The 20053-nt window shown below is 36.9% G+C and overlaps 1 protein-coding gene across 3 annotated transcripts; it reads left to right on the top strand.

Annotated features, from left to right (window-relative positions):
- Positions 1-1137: 1137 nt before the first annotated feature.
- On the top strand, positions 1138-19757 carry agpat3 (1-acylglycerol-3-phosphate O-acyltransferase 3). 3 transcript variants are annotated; one of them, XM_008403254.3, is made up of 10 exons: positions 1138-1380; positions 13532-13589; positions 13955-14186; positions 15825-15994; positions 16094-16255; positions 16987-17140; positions 17221-17323; positions 19118-19193; positions 19298-19496; positions 19599-19757. In XM_008403254.3, exons 3-10 carry the CDS (start codon positions 14009-14011, stop codon positions 19685-19687), a joined length of 1131 nt encoding a protein of 376 aa, XP_008401476.1. In that variant the 5' UTR covers positions 1138-1380; positions 13532-13589; positions 13955-14008; the 3' UTR covers positions 19688-19757. The 3 variants fall into 3 exon arrangements, with proteins under 3 accessions (XP_008401476.1, XP_008401471.1, XP_081460661.1); XM_008403249.3 differs by lacking the exon at positions 1138-1380 and adding an exon at positions 6803-7244; XM_081604535.1 differs by lacking the exon at positions 1138-1380 and adding an exon at positions 10120-10211.
- The last annotated feature ends 296 nt before the right edge of the window (positions 19758-20053 follow it).

Raw genomic sequence — 20053 nt, 5'->3', positions numbered from 1 at the left:
CTAGAGCAATGTGAAAAATATATTAATTGAAGACAAACAAAACCAGCATTTAGAATATTAAATCAGACCAATAATGCACAATAATGTCCTTGTGTTGCAGATTTAATATTCATTACTTGGTTACTTGGCTCATTTTGCAAGAATTATTGCATCAGTACTGCTTTCAGTCAATCAAACTGTGACATTGTCGACGTGTTAAAGAAGCAAAGTCTTATCCAAGTTATTGAATGGTTTTTGCTTTACAGGCCTTTTTAAAGTATCAGTTTCCACAGCACTTTATCCTTCCACTTAACCTTTCAATAACATATTTTGATACTTTTTAAAAACAGTTTCCCTATCAAAGAGCTTTAGAGTATTACCCTCCTTAAGAAGAAAATCAAGTCAGCAATATTTCTCATCACAGTGTAAAACAAACAAAGACAAACAAAGCTTTACTACTTATGACTCTAGAGATAAATGTGGATTATTTTTAAATCCACATTAAAAAGTATTCTTAACATGGAGAAATGGTTATGGAGAAAGTTATGGACTGTTTCTGATTAATAACTGTCAGTTAAAAAATATGTATAATCCAAAAAAAAAGGGGTAGCTTAAATTTAACTAATCTTGTTTGATTTTTCATCATTATTCTTCAAACTATGTGCTTTGAAAAATAATTTTCTAAGAAAATACTCTCCTTCTTTGTTTTAAGATGTTTAAATATGTCAGTCTGTATAATAATTTATTAGTTTAACTTTTAAGTAACTAACTTTTCAAATATATTGTAATGCATCAAGATACATTTGTTTGGGAAAAGTCAAGCACTCTTTGGGACCCTGAAGCTTTGTTCGATTATACCTTGGTCCAGCTTAGACATCTATTTTTTTAGTTTCTAGTGTGCATTCTAATTAGTCTTGTGAATATTATAAAAAGATTTGCTTTCTTCTATAATTTCACATTTGAATAAATCAGAAACTATATGGAGTTGAAGTATTATTTGTGCTGAATGAATGAGGCGTACAGGGGAGTTTTCACCAATAACAATCAAATAAAATCTAACAAAACTGGGCTGATTTCCTTGTGATTGGGCTTGCAGAACCTGCAGAGGTCCGCAGCCGGAGTTTTGTATCGATCTCGGTGGAAATTAATGAGGGGCTGGACCGGATGTGGGACCAGCAGCTACCTTCAACTGAGGAAATGTGCTGCTGCTGCTTTTACGGACAAACAATAGCGCTCGTCTAAATCCGGTCACTCCAACTCATTTTTGTTGCATATTTTTCCAAGCAGAGGAGAAGCAAGCACGCAGCGTTCATTTACAGATGCATTTTTCGCCCTCGGAGGGAGCAAAAAGCGGAGGGAAGTGTCGCTAAACCCACCGACTCCAGACTGATTCTCCTGCAGGTAAGAGCAGGGGTCCGTTACTGACTCCGGCTGCTAATGGCAGCAGCTAACTAGCTTAGCTTAGCTCCAGTTTACAATTAAGACTCAATGCAGTCAGTGTGGGAAAAGTTGCTATTTATTATCAGATATTAGATAAATAAAACAACTTCTCCGTCAGTCATTTCAAACATTTTTTGTGGGTTGCGACATAAATTTAGCAAAGTTGGCATGCTAGCATGTGCCGCTAGCTTCCTTCTCCTGAGTTGCAGCAATTTTATGTTAAGAGTTCCGCTGTCAGATTTCATTCATTTACATAATGGCGATAATGTGGCATTTCTTCTTCTTCTTCTTTTTCTTCTTCTTCTTGACAAACGGATGTCATGTGTTTTTAAGTCAGTTTGTGAGTTATCTACTCATTTACTCAAACCGCAGTAAGCCATGTGTGTGTGATAAGATAAGCTTTGTCAGTGCTACCCTGTTTATCAAGGCTGTCGTGGCGCAGCGTTACGTTTAGAGACACATGCTGTAAAGCTGGAGCTGCACAGTTAGTCATGACAGGCTATATTTACTAGTGACCTATGCTGCAACACTCACACCAGCAGAAAGGTTACTGGAGTTCGTTTCATTCTGCATGAACCAGTGCATTGTTCAGTGCTGGGATGTCATATTTTAAAACTAAGGCTTTTTTTTTTTGCCTAAAAGCAATATTGTGACTTGTAGGAGAATGTTATGATGCACAGTGTTAAGTTGCAGTTTTGTTGCAACTTTTGAAAAATAATTTGCACCAGAAACTATAATACTACAGGTTAGATGGGGAAGTGTTTGTTCCTCTCAGATTTTCCTGATTAATTTGCATTTGGAAAGCCAACGCTAGGCCTGTCACAATAGCCAAAGGTCAATTAAATGCAAGATAAATTTAAACAATCTCGATATTTTTCACTTTTCTCTCTTTCTAACAAGAACTAGATGATAAAACTCTTCAGTCTGGTGAATTGGTCTCAGCTACACATTTTCTGAAGGATAATTTTATTTAGAGAGACTTCATAATTAATTTTATTTGTTGCTTTGTTTATTTATTTTGGATACTTAAAACGTCTTCCAGTTCCTGTGTAAAATATTCTTTTGAGTTTAAAGTTTATTGATCTTTGAGAATGCGTTCTTGCATTATTGTGCTATTACCATTGAAAATGCTCTCAAAAAAACATCGTTTATCGCAATAACTTCTGGAACAATTTATCATCCAGCAAAATGTGTTATTGTGACACTCCTACCTAAAGCATAATTACTTTTCTTTAATCTCTTTTGGCTAATGCACATGTAATTTTGGTAATATTTACAGTATGTGGTAATGTGCATAAAGGCTGCAGCATATAGTAGGAAAATGACACTATTAGAAATGGCTTGTTGTTCAAATAGCTTAATTGTGAGAAACATTAATTTTATTCCATCCTGAGGTTGTGAAATTCTTGGTCTTTGCATGTTCAGTTTTGTTTAATTGAGCTCTTAAACATCCAACAGCCTGTTTTTTGTGCCATGAACCAACGTTTGAAAAGTAACTCTTTGTTTTGCTGCTGAGAAAAATGTGCAAGTTCAAATTAAAGCTTCTGCAAAGCGTGTTTGTGCAAAGTTCACTCCCATGCAGACACGTAGTAGTAACCCATTGATCCTCCTATCAAGCTCAGTGTTGGCCTGTAAGACTTTGAGGTATATAAACATTGATAAGACTTTATCTTTACTCTTTCATTAATGCAGTTTGCTGAATGATGACAGCGACTTTAGCTGTTTGTACTTGTAGCAGTAACTTCACCCTTTTGCCATTAGTCCTCTCGCTTTCCCCAAAACAGAAACGAGGCACTTGGGGATCCTCCGGTGTTATTTGTCACTGCACAGCCTATTAGTGTGGTCTCATCCACGCAAAGTGCTGAGGCGGCTTTAAAGAGGTTATAATCGTGTTTTAGGACTGCAAGGCCATTTAGCTTTGACCATTTGCATGTCTGATGTTATTCAGGAATGACGCGGATTCAAATAGATGGGGCTCTTTTTATCTATTTATTTAATAAGCGATAAAACAGTTTAATAGTTTTGGTATCAGTCAGCTTTATCATGGCTTCATACTTTTAGCGTTTTTAGAGTTGGTTATTTTCAAACATACAGGGTTTTTTGCATTTGTGAAATGCATTTTTTTGAAGGACAAAGATTTAGGGTTCATTCCCACCAGCCCTGTTTGGTCCACGTTAATTGGACTCTAGTTCTAGCATTCTGGGTAAATATAACCAAAACAAACATGACAGCCTGGCTCTCTTTTACAAAAGACGAGAAATCCTACAACTGCTGAAATCTCACACTGCTCCATTTTTTTGTGTACCTTTTGTGAAGTAGGAAGTTGTAGTAGTCTTCAGAGGTTTTGTCATTTCCTTCAGTGGTTTTTGGTGCAGTGCCCCCACAGGCGAGGAGGGGAACAGGTTTTTAAAATGTTTGGATTGTTTTGTAGTGCGGTGAGAAAGCGGGAAACGAACCGCATTAGCTGAAAAATGTGACAAATGTTGCAATTTTGGTTCCTAATCCAACTATCAGGTGGGAAAACACCCTAAAATATGCTTTATACATGTTGTGGACTTTTGTTTTTAGATTGATTTGTTTTGACATAATTTGTTCTTACACTGATTTGCCACGTCACATGTTAAGTTTAACAGTTTACCCTTCAATATTTTCATTACAAAACAAAAAGAGGGCCATTTTGTTTTGGACTTAGTAGACGAGAGATGCTCAAGTCCAGTCCTAGAAAGCTGATATCCTGCAACTTTTACACCTGAGTCTAATGCATGACTGGGCTTTGCAAAGTTGAATAACCTGTAGATGTGAGAGTTCAGACATTTGATTCAGATTTAAAAGTTGTAAGATCGTAGCTCTTAACAATTGGAGTTGTACTAGAAACGCATTTATCAATCCTGATCCACCTGTCCTTCAGCCCACCTGATCCAGATGATTGCATTATCACCTCAGCAAGAGCTTCTGTTAATCACTGTTCATTAGAGTCAGGTGTTCAGTAGATAACACAGAAATCATGGTTCTGTGATATGGATGCAAACTTTTATCACGATATTTGCTGGTAATGTTGATAAAATCGACAATGAATAATTATCACCTTTTTTTTTTTTTTTTTAGGCTGTTACTCCTGAAAAATATCTTCATTTGTAATACACTTCTTCAGAAAACCGTCGCATAAAAAATGTGGGATTTATGTCACTAAACTGAGCATTGTACATGCATTATTGATGCTGTCATTGAACAAACAGTGAAGAAAGTAGCACAAATATCAATCACAACACTGTGGACAGTTTTAAATAAAAATTATCACGACAAAACATCTCTAATTGATAAACTGCTTAAGCTGAAACTGGTTAAAATGCAAAAGAAAGTTGTAAAAGTGCAGTTTTTTATTATTATTTGAATAAAGGGAACAAAGATAAAATGGTCATTTTTGTCTTTATATCAAAGTATTTATCTTGTTTGCAAATCTTCAGAATGTGGTGAAAACTGCAAAGAAAGAGAAAATTAATTCTAGATAAGTATGTAATTTAGATCTGAAAAATGCATATAGATTTAAAATGACTGTAGCAAAATAAATGTATTTATTTGTGACATTGCGTGTATAATTGTCTCTAATCCGTCTTGATTTGTTGCTCCGTGTCTGTCTGCAGCCCTGAAACTAAAAACTCTCTGCTTTTACTCTCCGACGATGGAAACGTTTGGTGTCGTGTAAGTGCAGCCCTAAAATACACGGCAGTATTCCTTGAGGTGGTTTGGGTTCAGGGCGGTGCGCTAATGCAGTGAGACATGAGCAGAATTCACTCTCCACTGATCACAATGTATTCTTATCTGCTTCTGGTCGCTGAGCCTCCGGTCGGTTCTGTGACCTTTAACACTTTCCTGCTGTGACGGTTTTTGTCCGCCGGCTTATAAAAACCAGGAAAAAAACATCCAGAGGTTTCTGTCACAAACACGCAAGCATGCCGGCGTGCAAATATTTAGTTTTAATTCACATTGTAGGGATTTTATTTTCTGCAATGTGGGACTTGATTAATAGTTCATGATGATATGTAATTAATCACATTTTAATTAAAAATTATCAACAAAATAAGCAACATTTTCAATTCAAAAACCATTTTTGCTGCTAAATTGTTGAATAAATACGCATATGAGCTCAACAACAAATTTATTTTCAATTTTTTACTTAGGTTATTCAACCATACGGTGCAAAGTGCTATTATGTTTAGCTTTAATTCACATTTCAAACTCAGTATTGTGGAGGGATTTTATTTTCAGTAGTGGAGAGACTTAATTAAAAATTAATTGCACAATCAGCAATTAATCACATTTCAATTAAAAATTATCAACAAAATAAGCAACATTTTCAATTCGAAAACCATTATTGCTGCTAAATTATTAAATAAATACGCATATGAGCTCGGCAACAAATTTCTTTTCAATTTGTTATTGAGGTTATTCAACCATAATGAGCAAAGTGCTATTATATTTAGCTTTAATTCACATTTTAAATTGTGGAGGGATTTTATTTTTAGTAGTGGAAGGACTTAATTAAAAATTGTCGTCAAGTTAATTGTATTTAATCACATTTTAATTAAAAACTATTGACAAAACATTTTCAATTCAAAACCAATTTTGCTGCTAAATTATTGAATTATTGACAACAAATAATTTATTTATTATTTAGGTTATTCAACCATCAGATTGGTGCAATTTATTTTCAGCTCTCAATGTAGCTTTTAAAAAATACTTTAGGAATATGGATTGTGTTTGCTGCCATCAGCATTGGGGATTTCATTGGGCAACATGTTCTGCATTGAGATGTATTTTAGTCTCATTTTTAAAAAAAATTTGCATATGATAATAATCTGAATCGGCAGGTCAGGCTTGTTAATTGATCTAACTGATTGGAAAACGGCAATCGGTGCACTCTGTGATCATAGCTCCACAATTGCAAATACTGCTTAGACTGACTGACTTACCTGTTTAGTTTCGCTTAATGCGCCTTATAGTGTGCTTTATATATGAAAAAAGATAGAAAATGGACCATTCATTAATGATCCAGTGCAGAAAATACAGTGGTTAAATGAACAATACAGACAGTTTTGTGAGGGTTTAAACATCAATAATTGGAATTTATCATGATAATAATACATGCATCACGATAAATGATAAGCGATACGATAAGCCCTATCAGAAGCTGATGTTTGTGTAGGGAATCCATACTGAGTGGTTGTTGTACCGCAACAGATCCCATCGGCTTCCTGTAGAGCAGAACTCTGTCTGGTTCTGTTGATGTTAATGCAATGTGACATATTCAGGGTGCACATAGCCTGGTAATCAGCGCTAATCTGATCCACTGGATTAGAAGTTGGGAATCCAAGACTCTGCTTACTGTACATGTGTAGCTGCTGCTGCCTTCCTTAAGGAAACCATCCATAACGATCCTCCAAATATTAATTAATTTGGTTTTCACTCCTCTCATGATGGAGGTGCGTTTATTTTGGTGACTTTTCTCCCTGCTGCTGATGGGTAACGCTTTACTTGGCGCCCACGCTGATCAAGCAGTTCCTCCGTCAGGTCCTGGGATCTGGCTGTATTCTGCTGTCATCATCATAATCTCCCGTTTTTCCTGCTCTGGGATTATCATGGCTATGAATCAGGCCAGCCTGTGACCGTCCGCTGCTCTCCGCAGGCCTCTACTTTCACATTATTTACTTTGGTTTTGAGTTTGGTGGCAAACAAAGAGCCAAAATGCTGAACCAGAGCGCTGTGATGATCTTCACTGGGATCTGTGGGGCGATGGTGTTCATGGCCATGGCCTACTATGTCTACTGGTAAGTTCAGCACAGACGGGTCGATTGGCTTCATGCAGGAAAATGTCATTTATTGCATATTTTTTAAGGCAGTCTGGAACATCTTGTCATTTTTTTCAAGTTTTTCTGGACAATAAATGATCTCAAAAGTTATTGCGATAAACGATAATATTATTGTTTAGATACCATTTTCAAGTCATGCAATAGTGTTGGCATAATAATGAAAAAACACATTCAATAAACTTTAAAAGCTAATGAATATTGGACACTGCAACTGGAAGACCTGCTCAAAATAAATAAAACAGAAGCAATACATAAGATGAATTATGAAATTTGTCTTTCCAAAAAATTGCTAGTTTTTGATAAAAAGAGGAAAATGATAAATCCTGTAAATGGAAATTATTGAACTCGTTTTTTAAATCAGAGTTTGGTAGTAACTGGTTTCATTTACTCAGTTATATTTACTTGAGTAACTATTTTGAAAAAAATATATTTTTAAAAGTATTTTTACTATGCTGTACTTTTTACTTGAGTAATTTCATTATGAAGTATTTCTACCCGAGTAAAATTTCTGGATTTTTTTCCCACTGAATGAAAAGCAAGCATGTTTCAACCGCAGATTCACCAGACAGACACACCTGCAGGTTTTGTTAAAGTTTCATAAGTTTTTTTTATTGATAGAAACTGATTAGGAAAAAAAAAATCCCTGATTTTGTTACTTTGTAATTTTTACCCTTAAAATACAAACATTTCCATTTAACTTTATAGTTTGTTCTATCTGATCATGTAATTTTTAAATATCAAATGATAACATCAGTTACTCAGTACTTTAATAAACATTTTACTAAAATACTTTTTTACTTGAGTATAAATTTTGGTTATTCTGCCCACCTCTGATTTTAATTTATCATGTGATTAATTTACTTGTTTATTGTGACGGACCTAATTACAGTTTTAAAAAATCAAACCAGTTCCAAAGTGTCTCACTCTTCCTCTGGTTTGTTGGTGTTTTCTGGCAGTGGGTGTTGGTAGAAATGCAGGTTATTATTTTTAGTGTTCAGGTGATGCAGAGCAGCTTCCCAGCCTTAAGCAGCTTTAACCCAGTCAGCATTACTTATCTTTCCTCCAGCCTCACAAGTGGGGCCTGTTTTCATTCTGTCCATCCAAGCATATTTTTACACCAAACCACCTGTACCTGTTTTTGTTTTTTCACCCATAACACATCCAGTATCTAGTTTACATACTTCAGATCGACATTAGATTATTTTTCTTCTTTTGCTCTTTCCTTTGGTTTGTTGTTTTGTTTGTATTTCCTTTTAATTGCTGTAAAGCACTTTGTATTGCCTTGTTGCTGAAAATGTGCTCTATAAATAAAATTACCCTTACCAGGCCTGTCAATAGCTACTTTTACTTGGTGATAAATTGTCCCAGAAATGATATTATTCTGAGACGATTTATACTAATAATGGTACAATAATGCAAGTTCATCCTCTCAAATAGACCAATAAACACTGAATCTGGAATATTCAAAATAAAACACAACAGCCAAAAGCAATAAATAAAATGGAAATGAAAACCACACTCAAGCAAAACAATAAATGGAAATGAAAACCACACACAAGCGAAACAATAAATAAAATGGAGTATGAAGTCTCGGTAAACAAAATATTAATCATCAGAATGGAAATTATTGAGCCTCATTGATTAATTGCTTATTGCGACAGGTTTAAACACGTCTGTTTTTCAAAACTGCACAGGATGTTGACGTTCCTTATTAAATCTTTTCAGATTCTCATCATTCATTCATTCATTTAGCTTTTTAATTAACCTTCAACTCTGAGGTAAAAGTAATAACCCATATAAAGAAAGTAAAGTCAGAATCACATCCAGTTTGCATAAAAAGATCATAAACAAATTTCACACCAAACACGTAAAAGAAAATCGGGAATCAGAATTTAATATAAAAATCTCAGATAAAACTCTTTTTATTCAAAAGTAAAAATCTACCTCATTGGTGAGATTGTGGGAAATTACAGGCATATCTTACCCACATCTTTTGGAAATGTGATGCAATAACACCAATTTGGTGTTAAATAATTCACTACTGAAAATACTTGGCTGCAAGAGTCATAGAAACATTACATCTGTGTAATTTATCTGAAGGAAATGTACAAAAAGGGACAAATATTTGGTTAAAATACTACTAGCAGCTGGTAAAATGGACATTATAATGAAATATGGAGGAAAAGACTCTCTACTATGACCCAATTGATGCAGACTAGAACAAATTAAAATTATGGGAGAATTGTCAAAATGAAAATCTTAACAGTCTTGATCAAGTAAAAGGAAAAAACGTCACTGACTTTTTGTTTGTTTGGATTGTTGCTCCAAACTGCTGGCTTTTATCTAATATGTATGGCTGCTCTATGTATAGCAGTTTGTTCTGATTATAAGCAGATAAGTATAATTACCCACACAGTTGCACATAGCTGGGGACTGTTTTCATGATGTGAGGTCTTCCTCGACGAGACTATCTGGTTGTTTTTGTGGTGGAAAAACCACAACATTGGAGATATTCTGTAGAACGAGAAGTGAAGTTTCTGTTATGGTAAAGGAGTGGAGCAGGCTGATATGATAAGCTCTTGTTTACAAATGAACCAGTTTTACTCCGTTCTGTTGACTGATGACAAAAGACAGCTGCACTGCAGAGCTGCTCAATGAGTATAAATGACGTTATTAAGCTTAAATACATTCTGGTTTTAGTAGAGTAGTTATTTAAGCCGTCTGTGAAGCTGAGTGTTGTGTAGGTGCTGTGTATGGCATAACACTGATAGGACCAGAAGGGAGTGTCTGTAGAAAGAGGAATGAGAGCAAAGTTCATGATTTATTTGGAAATGCCTCATTCTGCAGCGCGGCATGTCGCAGCAGCAAACAGTTTCTGTAGGGCAGCTTGAGATGAAACGCAGCGACAGCGACTGACTGTGGACGGTGAGCAACAACGAAGTAGAAATTTTACTCCTGATTGTAAAAATCTGATAAACCTGGATGTTATTTATTACTACAATGTATCTGGTGTACTAATTTGGTCTAACTGATCAGTTTTATCACACGATATTTGTTTTTGTGAGTCTCTGACTTTATGGTTTTTATAGTCACTTTTATTATCATTGATCATTTCACAAAAGGTGATGGATGTTAATGCTGAGGAAGGAAGGATCTCCACTAGCAGTCAGTCTCACAACAAGTCTTAAAACGCCTCTGATTGAAAGCTCTGCGTCCATGTTTTCAGTTTGGACTTCAGATATTATTTGAGCTTTTGAGATGCTAATCATCTGCTCCCAATCATAAAAACGCCTTGTTGCCATGACTACACACCGGAGCAACTTTGCCATCTTATGAAAAGTACGTTAGAGAGCACTGAAACTGGCCTATTTAGATAATCAAATCCAAAATTGGTTCTTATAGTTGTGAGTGTTGATCTGTAGGTTGGTTTAAACTTGTTGCATAGCCGATATGAAGTCTGTTGGAGCTAGCAAAAAAACAGATTTAATAAAATGATATGTAACTTTCTTAAATTATCAAGCAAGTTTAATACAAGTTATGGTTTCCATAAGTCATGCGGGTCTGAAAATTGTGTAATTTTGGTCTTTAGAAAGTTCTGGATTTCATTAAATTGGTGAAACTTACAGAAACCAGTGAATTTTCTAGTGAATAATGTGTTTTAAACTCATCTTTTAAGGTTGCTTGCCGTTCTTGGAATTGATTTGTCCTCATTCTGGTTGTAGTAAATTATTTCCTCACCTTCCTTATGTTAGTATACGTCTATTAATCACCAGCTTCCTTGGTTTTTAAGATAAAATGTTTCGTAATATAATCATCATTGTCACAAAGGTCACTTTTGTAGAATCATGCTGAGATATTTATGCTCGATTAAACTGATAATGAACTCTCAGTGCAGAAACCAACACAATGCTGTGTGTTTGAACGCAGCTGTGTGTGTGTGTGTGTGTGTGTATGTGTGTGAGGGGATTGATTGCGCTGGAAAATACTTCTCTCCTACCTGCAACAGTCTGGCTTCATAACATCCGTTTGGCCTAAATTCAAGCTGCCTTTGTTCCAGGGCTGCGACTAACAATTTAGTAAACGATTAATCTGTCGATTGTTTTGATGGTTTATTGATTAATGGGATAAAAAAAACATTCTACAGATTTTTCATTAAAACACTTGGGCGTAGAGCAAAATATGCAAATAAACACATTTAATTCCTTTTTAAAATAAGAAGATAAACATTTATTTTCTAAAATGCAATAACACAACTTTCCTTTAGTAAATCTGAACCAGGTGAAGCTAAAATATATTTATTTTAAATGCATAATGTATATATACATTGTACAGTTTCTGCCCGGAATATGTTTTTATTTTTGTTTTGAGACTACGTACGCCGGTTAACAATCAGTTGATTACTAGATTAGTTGACGATTAATCACGATTAATCGTTTCTTTTCTGGTCTGTTCACAGCATCTATAAATGTAAAATGTGTCTACTTAAGTGTTTAAAAGTTGCTGCTGCTGTTTTCCTTTGGTTACAATAGAATTAATAGATAATATTTTACTTTTACCTTACTTTGCCCTCAAACTAAATAAATGCAACTCTAGCAAAACGTTATTTAAAGAATAAACACCAGTTAATAAAAGAGAGCTGAAAACTTGTAGTATTTGCGTAACACTTCAGACTGCAACCAAACAGTTGCTGGTTGATTTTCACACATTTGAGGAAGTTGTGACTTGTTGCTCACAATGTGGACAGGCCTTTATTGTGTGACTTGTTAAACACTCAAAAAATGCAGCATTTGTTTTAAAATATGTCTGATTTATTGCGAACGGCTCAGGTGTAGCTGGTATTAAATTTAACTCATGGCAGTGACGGATTTATATCCAAAAAGGACTGCAGTGGGTTTCTAAGCACTTTGAAACCTTTTTGTAATCCATGTAGGATATGAGAAAAGGATCTCCTGTAAATAGTGTTTGGGATTTAATTTTCTTTCCACTTTAAGCTGCGGTGGAATAACAAACCCTAAAGAATAGTGGAGCGTCCCTGAGGAACTGTGGGGTTTCTACAGATAGCAGATTAGAAATGTTGGTCGGAACCGCGTTAAAACGGGCTTAACCTACACTTTAATGGGCTTTGCTGCAGATGTGGGAACAGTCCATTCAGGATTGTGTGTTGTGTAGTCACCTCAGTACACACACTGTAATTCTACATTTGACCTACATTGCTTCCTAAAAAACCAAATAAAAATCTTCCCTTGTTGTTATTGTGTGTTGCCTGCTTTTCTAAACAAATGTTTCAGCTTTTTAAATCATTCTTTTACTGAATTGATCGAATATTTATGGTGCAAGTCACTTAACACTGCAGCTGGACATTATCTGCTCATAAAATCAGTCTTTATTTCTGCCATAATGTCTTATTCTTCATCACCATAATAAACCAGAATCCATATCATCAATTAATTGGTTTCTAAAATATGGATGTTTTGGGTTTGAGGCGCTCTAATGATCAGAAAATTTTAACATTTTGCATAAAACCAAATTTTTCCTCAGCTCAGATCTCTTCACCTCAGAGCCCAAGCAGCTTAAATACAAAAATGAATAACCTCTGCTTTTATTTTATTGCTGCAAGTCCCAGTGCTACATTATGAAATTCACAGCATAATCCCCAGTAAAACTATCATGTTTTCACAATATTAATAAAACTTTTAAACGACCAAAGAGTGTATCCCGGTGTCTATTAGCTCTTGTGTGAAACTGCTTGTAGCATGCTAACTGTGGTTTTAAAGCAACAGCGTATTGGTGCAGTTCTGTCTAAACCGTTTGAACTATGAAACAAAATTGTCAGTTTAAACGTCATCAGGAGCTGTAATTTTATTGGAAGTCCTTTCATTTAACCTGCATACAATATTTTATTGAAACAAAGTAAAAAAGAAGGAACAATCTTGTAGGTCTTGTAGGTGTGAAACTGTTTTTGTAATAATGGCTACATTGTTACGGGAAAGGCAAATGGGGATCCAAGTACACAAACATCCACTATCTTTTTATATTATTTATCTGTATTTTTAATACTTTTTTTTTCATATGAATATATTTGTGTCTCCTAATAAGGTTTATAATGATGAAACAAACCTACTTACTACTCACTCTTCAAGTCCTTTTGTCTTGTAGCCCGTTCTGGAAAAGAGAAGCAGTTGGCATAAATATCACTGTTGTCTTAATGGTGTCCCTTCATTCTCTGATCTGCTGTCTGTTCACAGGTCCGTGGTTTTGGCTGACGGGCCGTGTAAACGCGGCTTGTAAAGGAACTCCACCGTGGTAAGAACATCATTTTTCTGAAAATGTTACATTTGCCTGAAGTTAATCAAAGCAACATCTTTAAGTTGACAGTATTTTATTAAAGTTTAAACTGAGGATGAAACGATTAATTGGCTTAATCATGATTAATCAGTTTACTTGATTATCCACCAACTAGTTTAGCAATCGATTAATCGTTAACTGGAGCACAGACAAAAGTCAATTTGCTGAAAGAACACACTCAGAGCAATAATTAAGCCAAAACCTTACAAAAAATGTATAAATTTTGCATTAAAGATAAAAGAACCTGAATAACTGGTTATTAATATAGGTGTAAACACCAGAGAGGCTGTAAAACGTACAGTTGGGTTCTGTGCTGTGTCCAGGTCGGTGGTGGTGTGTAGAGAGGAGCCCGCTCAGCCCCTACAGGCTCCTCAGCCATGGCTCTCCTGGCCTACCTGAAGAGCCTGTTCATCCTGCAGCTGCTGATGGGCTTCGTGTTTGTGGTGAGCGGCCTCATCATAAACTTCATTCAGCTCTGCACCTGCGTCCTCTGGCCCATCAACAGGCAGCTCTACCGCAGAATCAACTGCAGGCTTTCCTACTCTCTGTGGAGTCGTGAGTACCTCAAACTCCTGCTGCGTAACGTTTGTACCCACTGTGATGCCATACAGAGCCTTGTGGAAGCATTAGGCAAAATCCACATTTTGCACATTTTTGTGCATCCATTTGAGTCTAAACTGCTTGTAATAGCAGCCCAGGCTCTTAAAAAAACACCCAGCTGGTTTTTGGCACTGCAAAAACACAAAATCTTGATATTATTGTCTAGTTTCTAACGCAAATATCTTTCTTTTGTCTTATTTCAAGTGCACTATCTTACAAGTGACATTTTAACAGGATACAGAGGCTTGGTTTAAGTAAATAATTCCTTAGTATTGATGGAAAAAGTACTAGTTCCACTGGCAGACTATTTCACTTATAACAAATATTTTCCATTTTACAAGTTATTTTATCTGCCAATATGTCATCAATATTAAGGAATTATTTACTTAAAATAAGCATACATCTTTCTAAAAAAGTTACTTTTAAGTTAGTTTGTCTTATTTAAAGTGTACTAAGATATTTGCACTAGAAACTACATCAAAATTAGTTGGTAAGATTTTGTGTTTTTACCGTGTGGTGTCTGGAAAATGAGCCGTTTTATAAAATGTCCTGAATATTGAGTCACACTGCACCGTTGCCTAGCAACCACTGCCAGCCCAGCCCGTCTCCTAGCAACCCAAGCAAAGTTCCAACTTCTCTCTAATTTTACCCCAGACATGTCTGCTGTGTTTCTTTGTTTTTATGATATTTGTTCTCCAACAAACTTCTGAGGCTTTCAGACAGCAGCTGGGTGTAAATACATAACAGTTTGTGTTTTTAAATTCTCAGTTTTCTGTTCCATTTATTACTGATGTTATTAGTAACTGTTGGTTGATGATATAAAATGCTGTACTCTTCCTATTATGTATCGATTTAGATCTGATGTCTATTTTGGCACACTTTATTGTCTTTGATAGTTTGTCCCTTAGTTTTTTGTGTATTTTTTAAATTACTGCAACATGAATTGCCCATTCAGGACTTGAATAAAACTGAACTGAATCTTGTACAGAGAAAAAATGACTGCTGATACAGGATATTGATCCGATATCGGGCAAAAAACAAGTCAGCGTTTAGTTGTACTCATGCCTAATGTTGTTGACTATTGTTATCTGATTAATGTCACTTGATAAAGCATTTTCGAATATTCCACACCACAAAATAAGTAGAAGTGTGTATGATTTGTGCTGATATCGGATTAGTATTGGCTAATTCTCATAGCTGCGATATCGATATCGTATCGGAAGTGAAGAAATGGGTTACACCACTTCTACTTTGTTTCTGCTCAACTCTTTTTACTTCACAATTACACGTCATCTTATGTTAGATGAATAAAATACACTAATGTGATAAAATGTGAAAAAGAGTGTGAGGCTCTGCATCTGTAAGGAGCAGCAGAGTTTCTTTATGTACTGCACACGTGACAGAGCAGACACCAGGCTGGATGCTGAACTTTCACCTACTTCCACAACAGACTGTGTGTCTCAGCTGCTAACGCTAAACCCTGACAGATATTTTTGAAACGGCGAGCTTAAACACTGGAACAGATTCAGCATTTTTTTTACATTTTACCTTGATGTTTGTTTAATTTAATCATTGTTTTTTGTTTATTTTTAGAGCTGGTGATGATGCTGGAGTGGTGGTCGGGCACAGAATGCACCCTATACACCGACCAGGCTACGGTGGACAAGTTCGGCAAGGAGCACGTCATCATCATCCTCAACCACAACTTTGAAATCGACTTCCTGTGTGGCTGGACCATGTGTGAAAGATACGGGGTCTTAGGGGTCAGTTGAGCTCCAGACTGTGTCTACACACATTGGCAGGAAACTCAGGTGGTTATTTTGACATCGTTCTAACTGTAAAAGTTTCTTTCCTGCCTCTAGAGTTCAAAAGTGCTGGCCAAACACGAGCTACTGAAGGTGCCTCTGATCGGCTGGACCTGGTACTTTCTAGAAATCGTTTTCTGCAAAAGAAAGTGGGAGGAGGACAGAGAAACCGTTTTTGCAGGCCTGGACAGGCTCAAAGACTATCCTGAATATATGTGGGTGAGTGCTGTGGTGGCATGTGGAACTGGGACGGTTTATTATTCATTTTAGATGTACAGGTGGGCCATAAGTTTCCATACATAGAAAAAATAAACATTTTATATTGGACAACTGTTTTTATTTTTGTGGGACTCTGTAATCGCTGCACGTCTTGTACCACTTTGTGGTTGGTCTGCAACATTTCCAGTTTTCTCAAAACTTGCAAATAAGTTTTGCCACAGTGTCGTGTGTGTGATGCTCGTTGTGATACTCAATCCATGTTTTCTGTTAAAGTTGTGTGCAACCATGCGACTGCTTCCCTATCCAGTCATTAAAATTTAAATTTTTTGCTCTTTTGTCAAACGCATCTTCGTGGGTGTCTGAAATATAAAAGAAATATACATTTTACATTCAAGTCTTAAATTTAACCTGCAGAAACCCTGTTCCTGCAGGTTGCTTTGTTTTCAGCATCAGTCTCTTTCTCAGCATGTTTAAAAGCATCAGTTTTATTTGGACCAGATCAGACGTTATTCCCCTGATAAGTCGGGCAGAATTGAGTTGGTTTGCCCTCCATCTGTCAGCTCTGGTGGTCCTGTGAGGTTGGGTGGCGACATTGTTTTAGCCTCATGTTTCACTGAGGTGCATTTGATCTGTAATTCAACTAAGCAGATTAAATGGGACAAGAGAAAAGAGGACACACAATCCTTCACTTTGATGTTTTTTGTGTATAAGTTCAGCTTCTGCCTCCACAGTTTCTGCTGTACTGTGAAGGAACCCGCTTCACGGAGAAGAAACACCAAATCAGCATGCAGGTGGCGGAGAGTAAAGGCCTCCCCAAGCTCAAGTATCACCTTCTGCCCCGAACCAAAGGATTCACCACCACAATGCAGTGTCTGAAAGGCACAGGTGCAGTGCATCAGTAAACATCACAAACTGTGATAAAACCCACAGGTTTTTGTTTCTCACTTCGTTTTACTCTGTTTCAGTCACTGCTGTGTATGATGTGACTCTGAACTTCAAGGACAACCAGATTCCCACTCTGCTGGACATCGTCAACGGCAAAAAATACAAAGCTGACCTGCGTGTTAAGTGAGTTCATTTTATGCTCTCTATCTTAATAAAACATGAGGAAATGATTCAGTTGTGTCCTTTATCAGCTGACTGGACTCCAGCGTCTTAATGGGTTCATAATAATGACTCCAGACGGATGAAATCCATTCATAACGACATCAATACTGATTGTTTAACTTAAATTAGACAGAAATGCATAAAAGTGTCTGTAGTACGTGGATTTCCTTGTTGGGAAAGACGAGTCAGTTAGCTTCTGGGATTTAAATGAATTAGCAGAGCGCCCTCTGCTGGCTGAAAGCAAACACTGCACACCACGTGTTTCTCAAAAGTCTAAAACTATTAAATTTACTTTGATCATTTTCAAGATCTGGGAAAAATTGCACTTCTTCCAAACATTTACTTTTAAATAAATCTCAATGATTAAAGGTGAAGAGAAAAAATTATTTTAAAATTAAAGTGACGGAGATAGTAATATTTATTCAAGAAAATCTTTTCCTCTTAATATGCAACTATAACGAAATTCAGTAAGATCAAAAAGAATAGATGACAAAAATGACTAAAACTGATGTGTGTGTATATATATGTATATATATATATATATATTTTTTTTTCCACAATATTGGGATATTCCAAAAATAACTGATAAATAAGTGTCAACTTTAAACATTCCCAAAAGACATTAGGGAAAAGCCGGAACCAGATTTCAGTTTCTTTGTTTAACTAATCAGGAGTTGGTAGAAAATATAAAATGTGTTGAGCCTGTAGCTGGAACTCTTTTACCGAAGGAAAAAGGTCCGCAAAGTTGAAGATGGAGGTATTTTATCCTATTATTATTATTATTATTATTTAGGGCTGTTGTAAGCGATTATTTTACTAATCGAGTAATCTATAGATTTTTCTTACGATTAATCGAGTAATCGGATAAAAACAATTATGAAATAAAATATTGGTAAATGTTCCATAACACCAGTGTTACTATCGGATATCAACATCAGTCTATTTTTTCCACATTTGTGCTTCCCTACCAGTTATTTTTTTGTAGACCGGGGGAGCAATACGGGATATTTACGGCTCCTCCGTTCAGAAACTCATCTACCAGCCATGTTCCGCCTCCTGTTTGTTCAGACCGGGATGATATAAGTTTACTGTGCGGTTCGTCCGTAAAGCTGTTCTTACCCTGTAAGCATCAACCCTCAGCCGCCCGCCGTGTTCAGTCTCTCTGCTTACCTGTATAAATCCTCCTCAGCTTCTTCCCGCCGTTCAACCAGCAGCTCCGGAGCAGAAAGGTTGCCGAACTCCCGGCATCGCGCCGGTCATTTTAAGGATGTTTATTGGTCCCACAAAAACGATGAAAACCCGGAATTATCACCAATCAGAAAAATCCCCGCGGGCCGAACTTGAAGATTGGACGTTATGCCGCTAACACGTAGCTTCCGTCAACAACTCAGAGGCGGAAGTCAGAGCTCCGCGCAACGCAAATAATGTTCCGGCTGAAACACGGTGCGCTAAATGATAAAACATAAATTAACGAAGCTTCGAGGCAGGTCAATTTTCCTCGAGGAATTTTAATAATCGAGGTACTCGAATCACTTGAGGAATCGTTTCAGCCCTATTATTAAATGTTGTCACTTAAAACAAAATCTTTCTGTTAGAGATTTACTTCCAACTGGAATCAATAACATGAAAGTATCGACAAATCTCCCAAAGTTAAGGAAATTGGCTCTGATAAATCGACACCTAATGTGACGATTTTTTTTATTTTTTTTTATTTCTGACTTTAATCCCTCTAACCGCTGACGTTCTCCCATCCAGGCGGTTTTCTGTGGAAGATATTCCGGACGATGAACAGGAGTGTGCCAACTGGCTGCACAAGTTGTACCAGGAGAAAGTAAGATGGAACCTAACTGGATCTTTACCTCCTTCATGCATGTTTCAGTGGTTATGTGTCTTTTTGTGTATTGAATGCATTGTTTCTTTTGCTTTGTGTGTCAGGACGCCTTACAGGAGCAGTACAACAAGGAAGGGAAGTTCCCCGGACCCACAATCATCCCCCCGCGCCGCCCGTGGACGCTGCTCAACTTCCTGTTCTGGGCCACCGTCCTGTTGTCGCCCCTCATCAAATTTGCATGTGGTGTTGTCGTCAGCGGCTCCCCGCTCCTCATCATCGGTTTCATCACCTTCCTCATCATCGGTAGGTTCAACGGGCGCCACTTGGAAAATATAATCCAACTGTGTTCATGTTGATGTCCTCTTTTACCCTTGTTTCTTTGTTTCTCTTTTTGTCCTCTGTCAGCCTCAGTAGCTATTCGCCGTCTCATCGGCGTCACAGAGGTTAAGAGAACAGGCTCCAGTTACGGAAACCAGGCCAAGAAACAAAAGTAAACTGTGTGACCCCCCCCCCCCCACCGCGCTCGTCTCACCGCGGCGTCTCACTCCCCGCCCAACTCCATCGTCGTCAGCAGGCCGGGGAGGAGGCCCACCTGTGAAAACAAAACCAACACCAGAGTCAAAAACAGAGAAGATAATCCTGCCTTCAGCAGAGGAAGAGAAGAAGACGAGAAGCTCTCTGGTTTATCACAGATTACAAGGAGGGGGGGAGATCCAGTACTGTAAACTCACCAAACTCCCAATTAAGTCCGTTAAACAAGAATCATAAGGTCATTTTCTAAAAGCCAAGCGCACTCCCCGTCAGCTGTTGATTCCTTTGAAGCTCGCGCAACATGTCCTGATCCACATCGATTCATTTCT

This window comes from Poecilia reticulata, chromosome 2 (assembly GCF_904066995.2).
Source record: "Poecilia reticulata chromosome 2, P_reticulata-male-v2, whole genome shotgun sequence".
NCBI classification, from domain to species: Eukaryota; Metazoa; Chordata; class Actinopteri; order Cyprinodontiformes; family Poeciliidae; genus Poecilia; species Poecilia reticulata.
Note: the sequence above shows the minus strand (reverse complement) of the source record. Positions and strands in the feature narration are given on the sequence as shown.

Bases quoted from the DNA above. Each gene is read 5' to 3' on its own strand.
- agpat3 (XM_008403254.3), top strand. From the start codon at position 14,009: ATGGCTCTCCTGGCCTACCTGAAGAGCCTGTTCATCCTGCAGCTGCTG. The intron at 17,324-19,117 runs GTGAGTTCATTT...TCTCCCATCCAG, and splicing joins AAAGCTGACCTGCGTGTTAA to GCGGTTTTCTGTGGAAGATA. The intron at 19,194-19,297 runs GTAAGATGGAAC...TTTGTGTGTCAG, and splicing joins ACAAGTTGTACCAGGAGAAA to GACGCCTTACAGGAGCAGTA.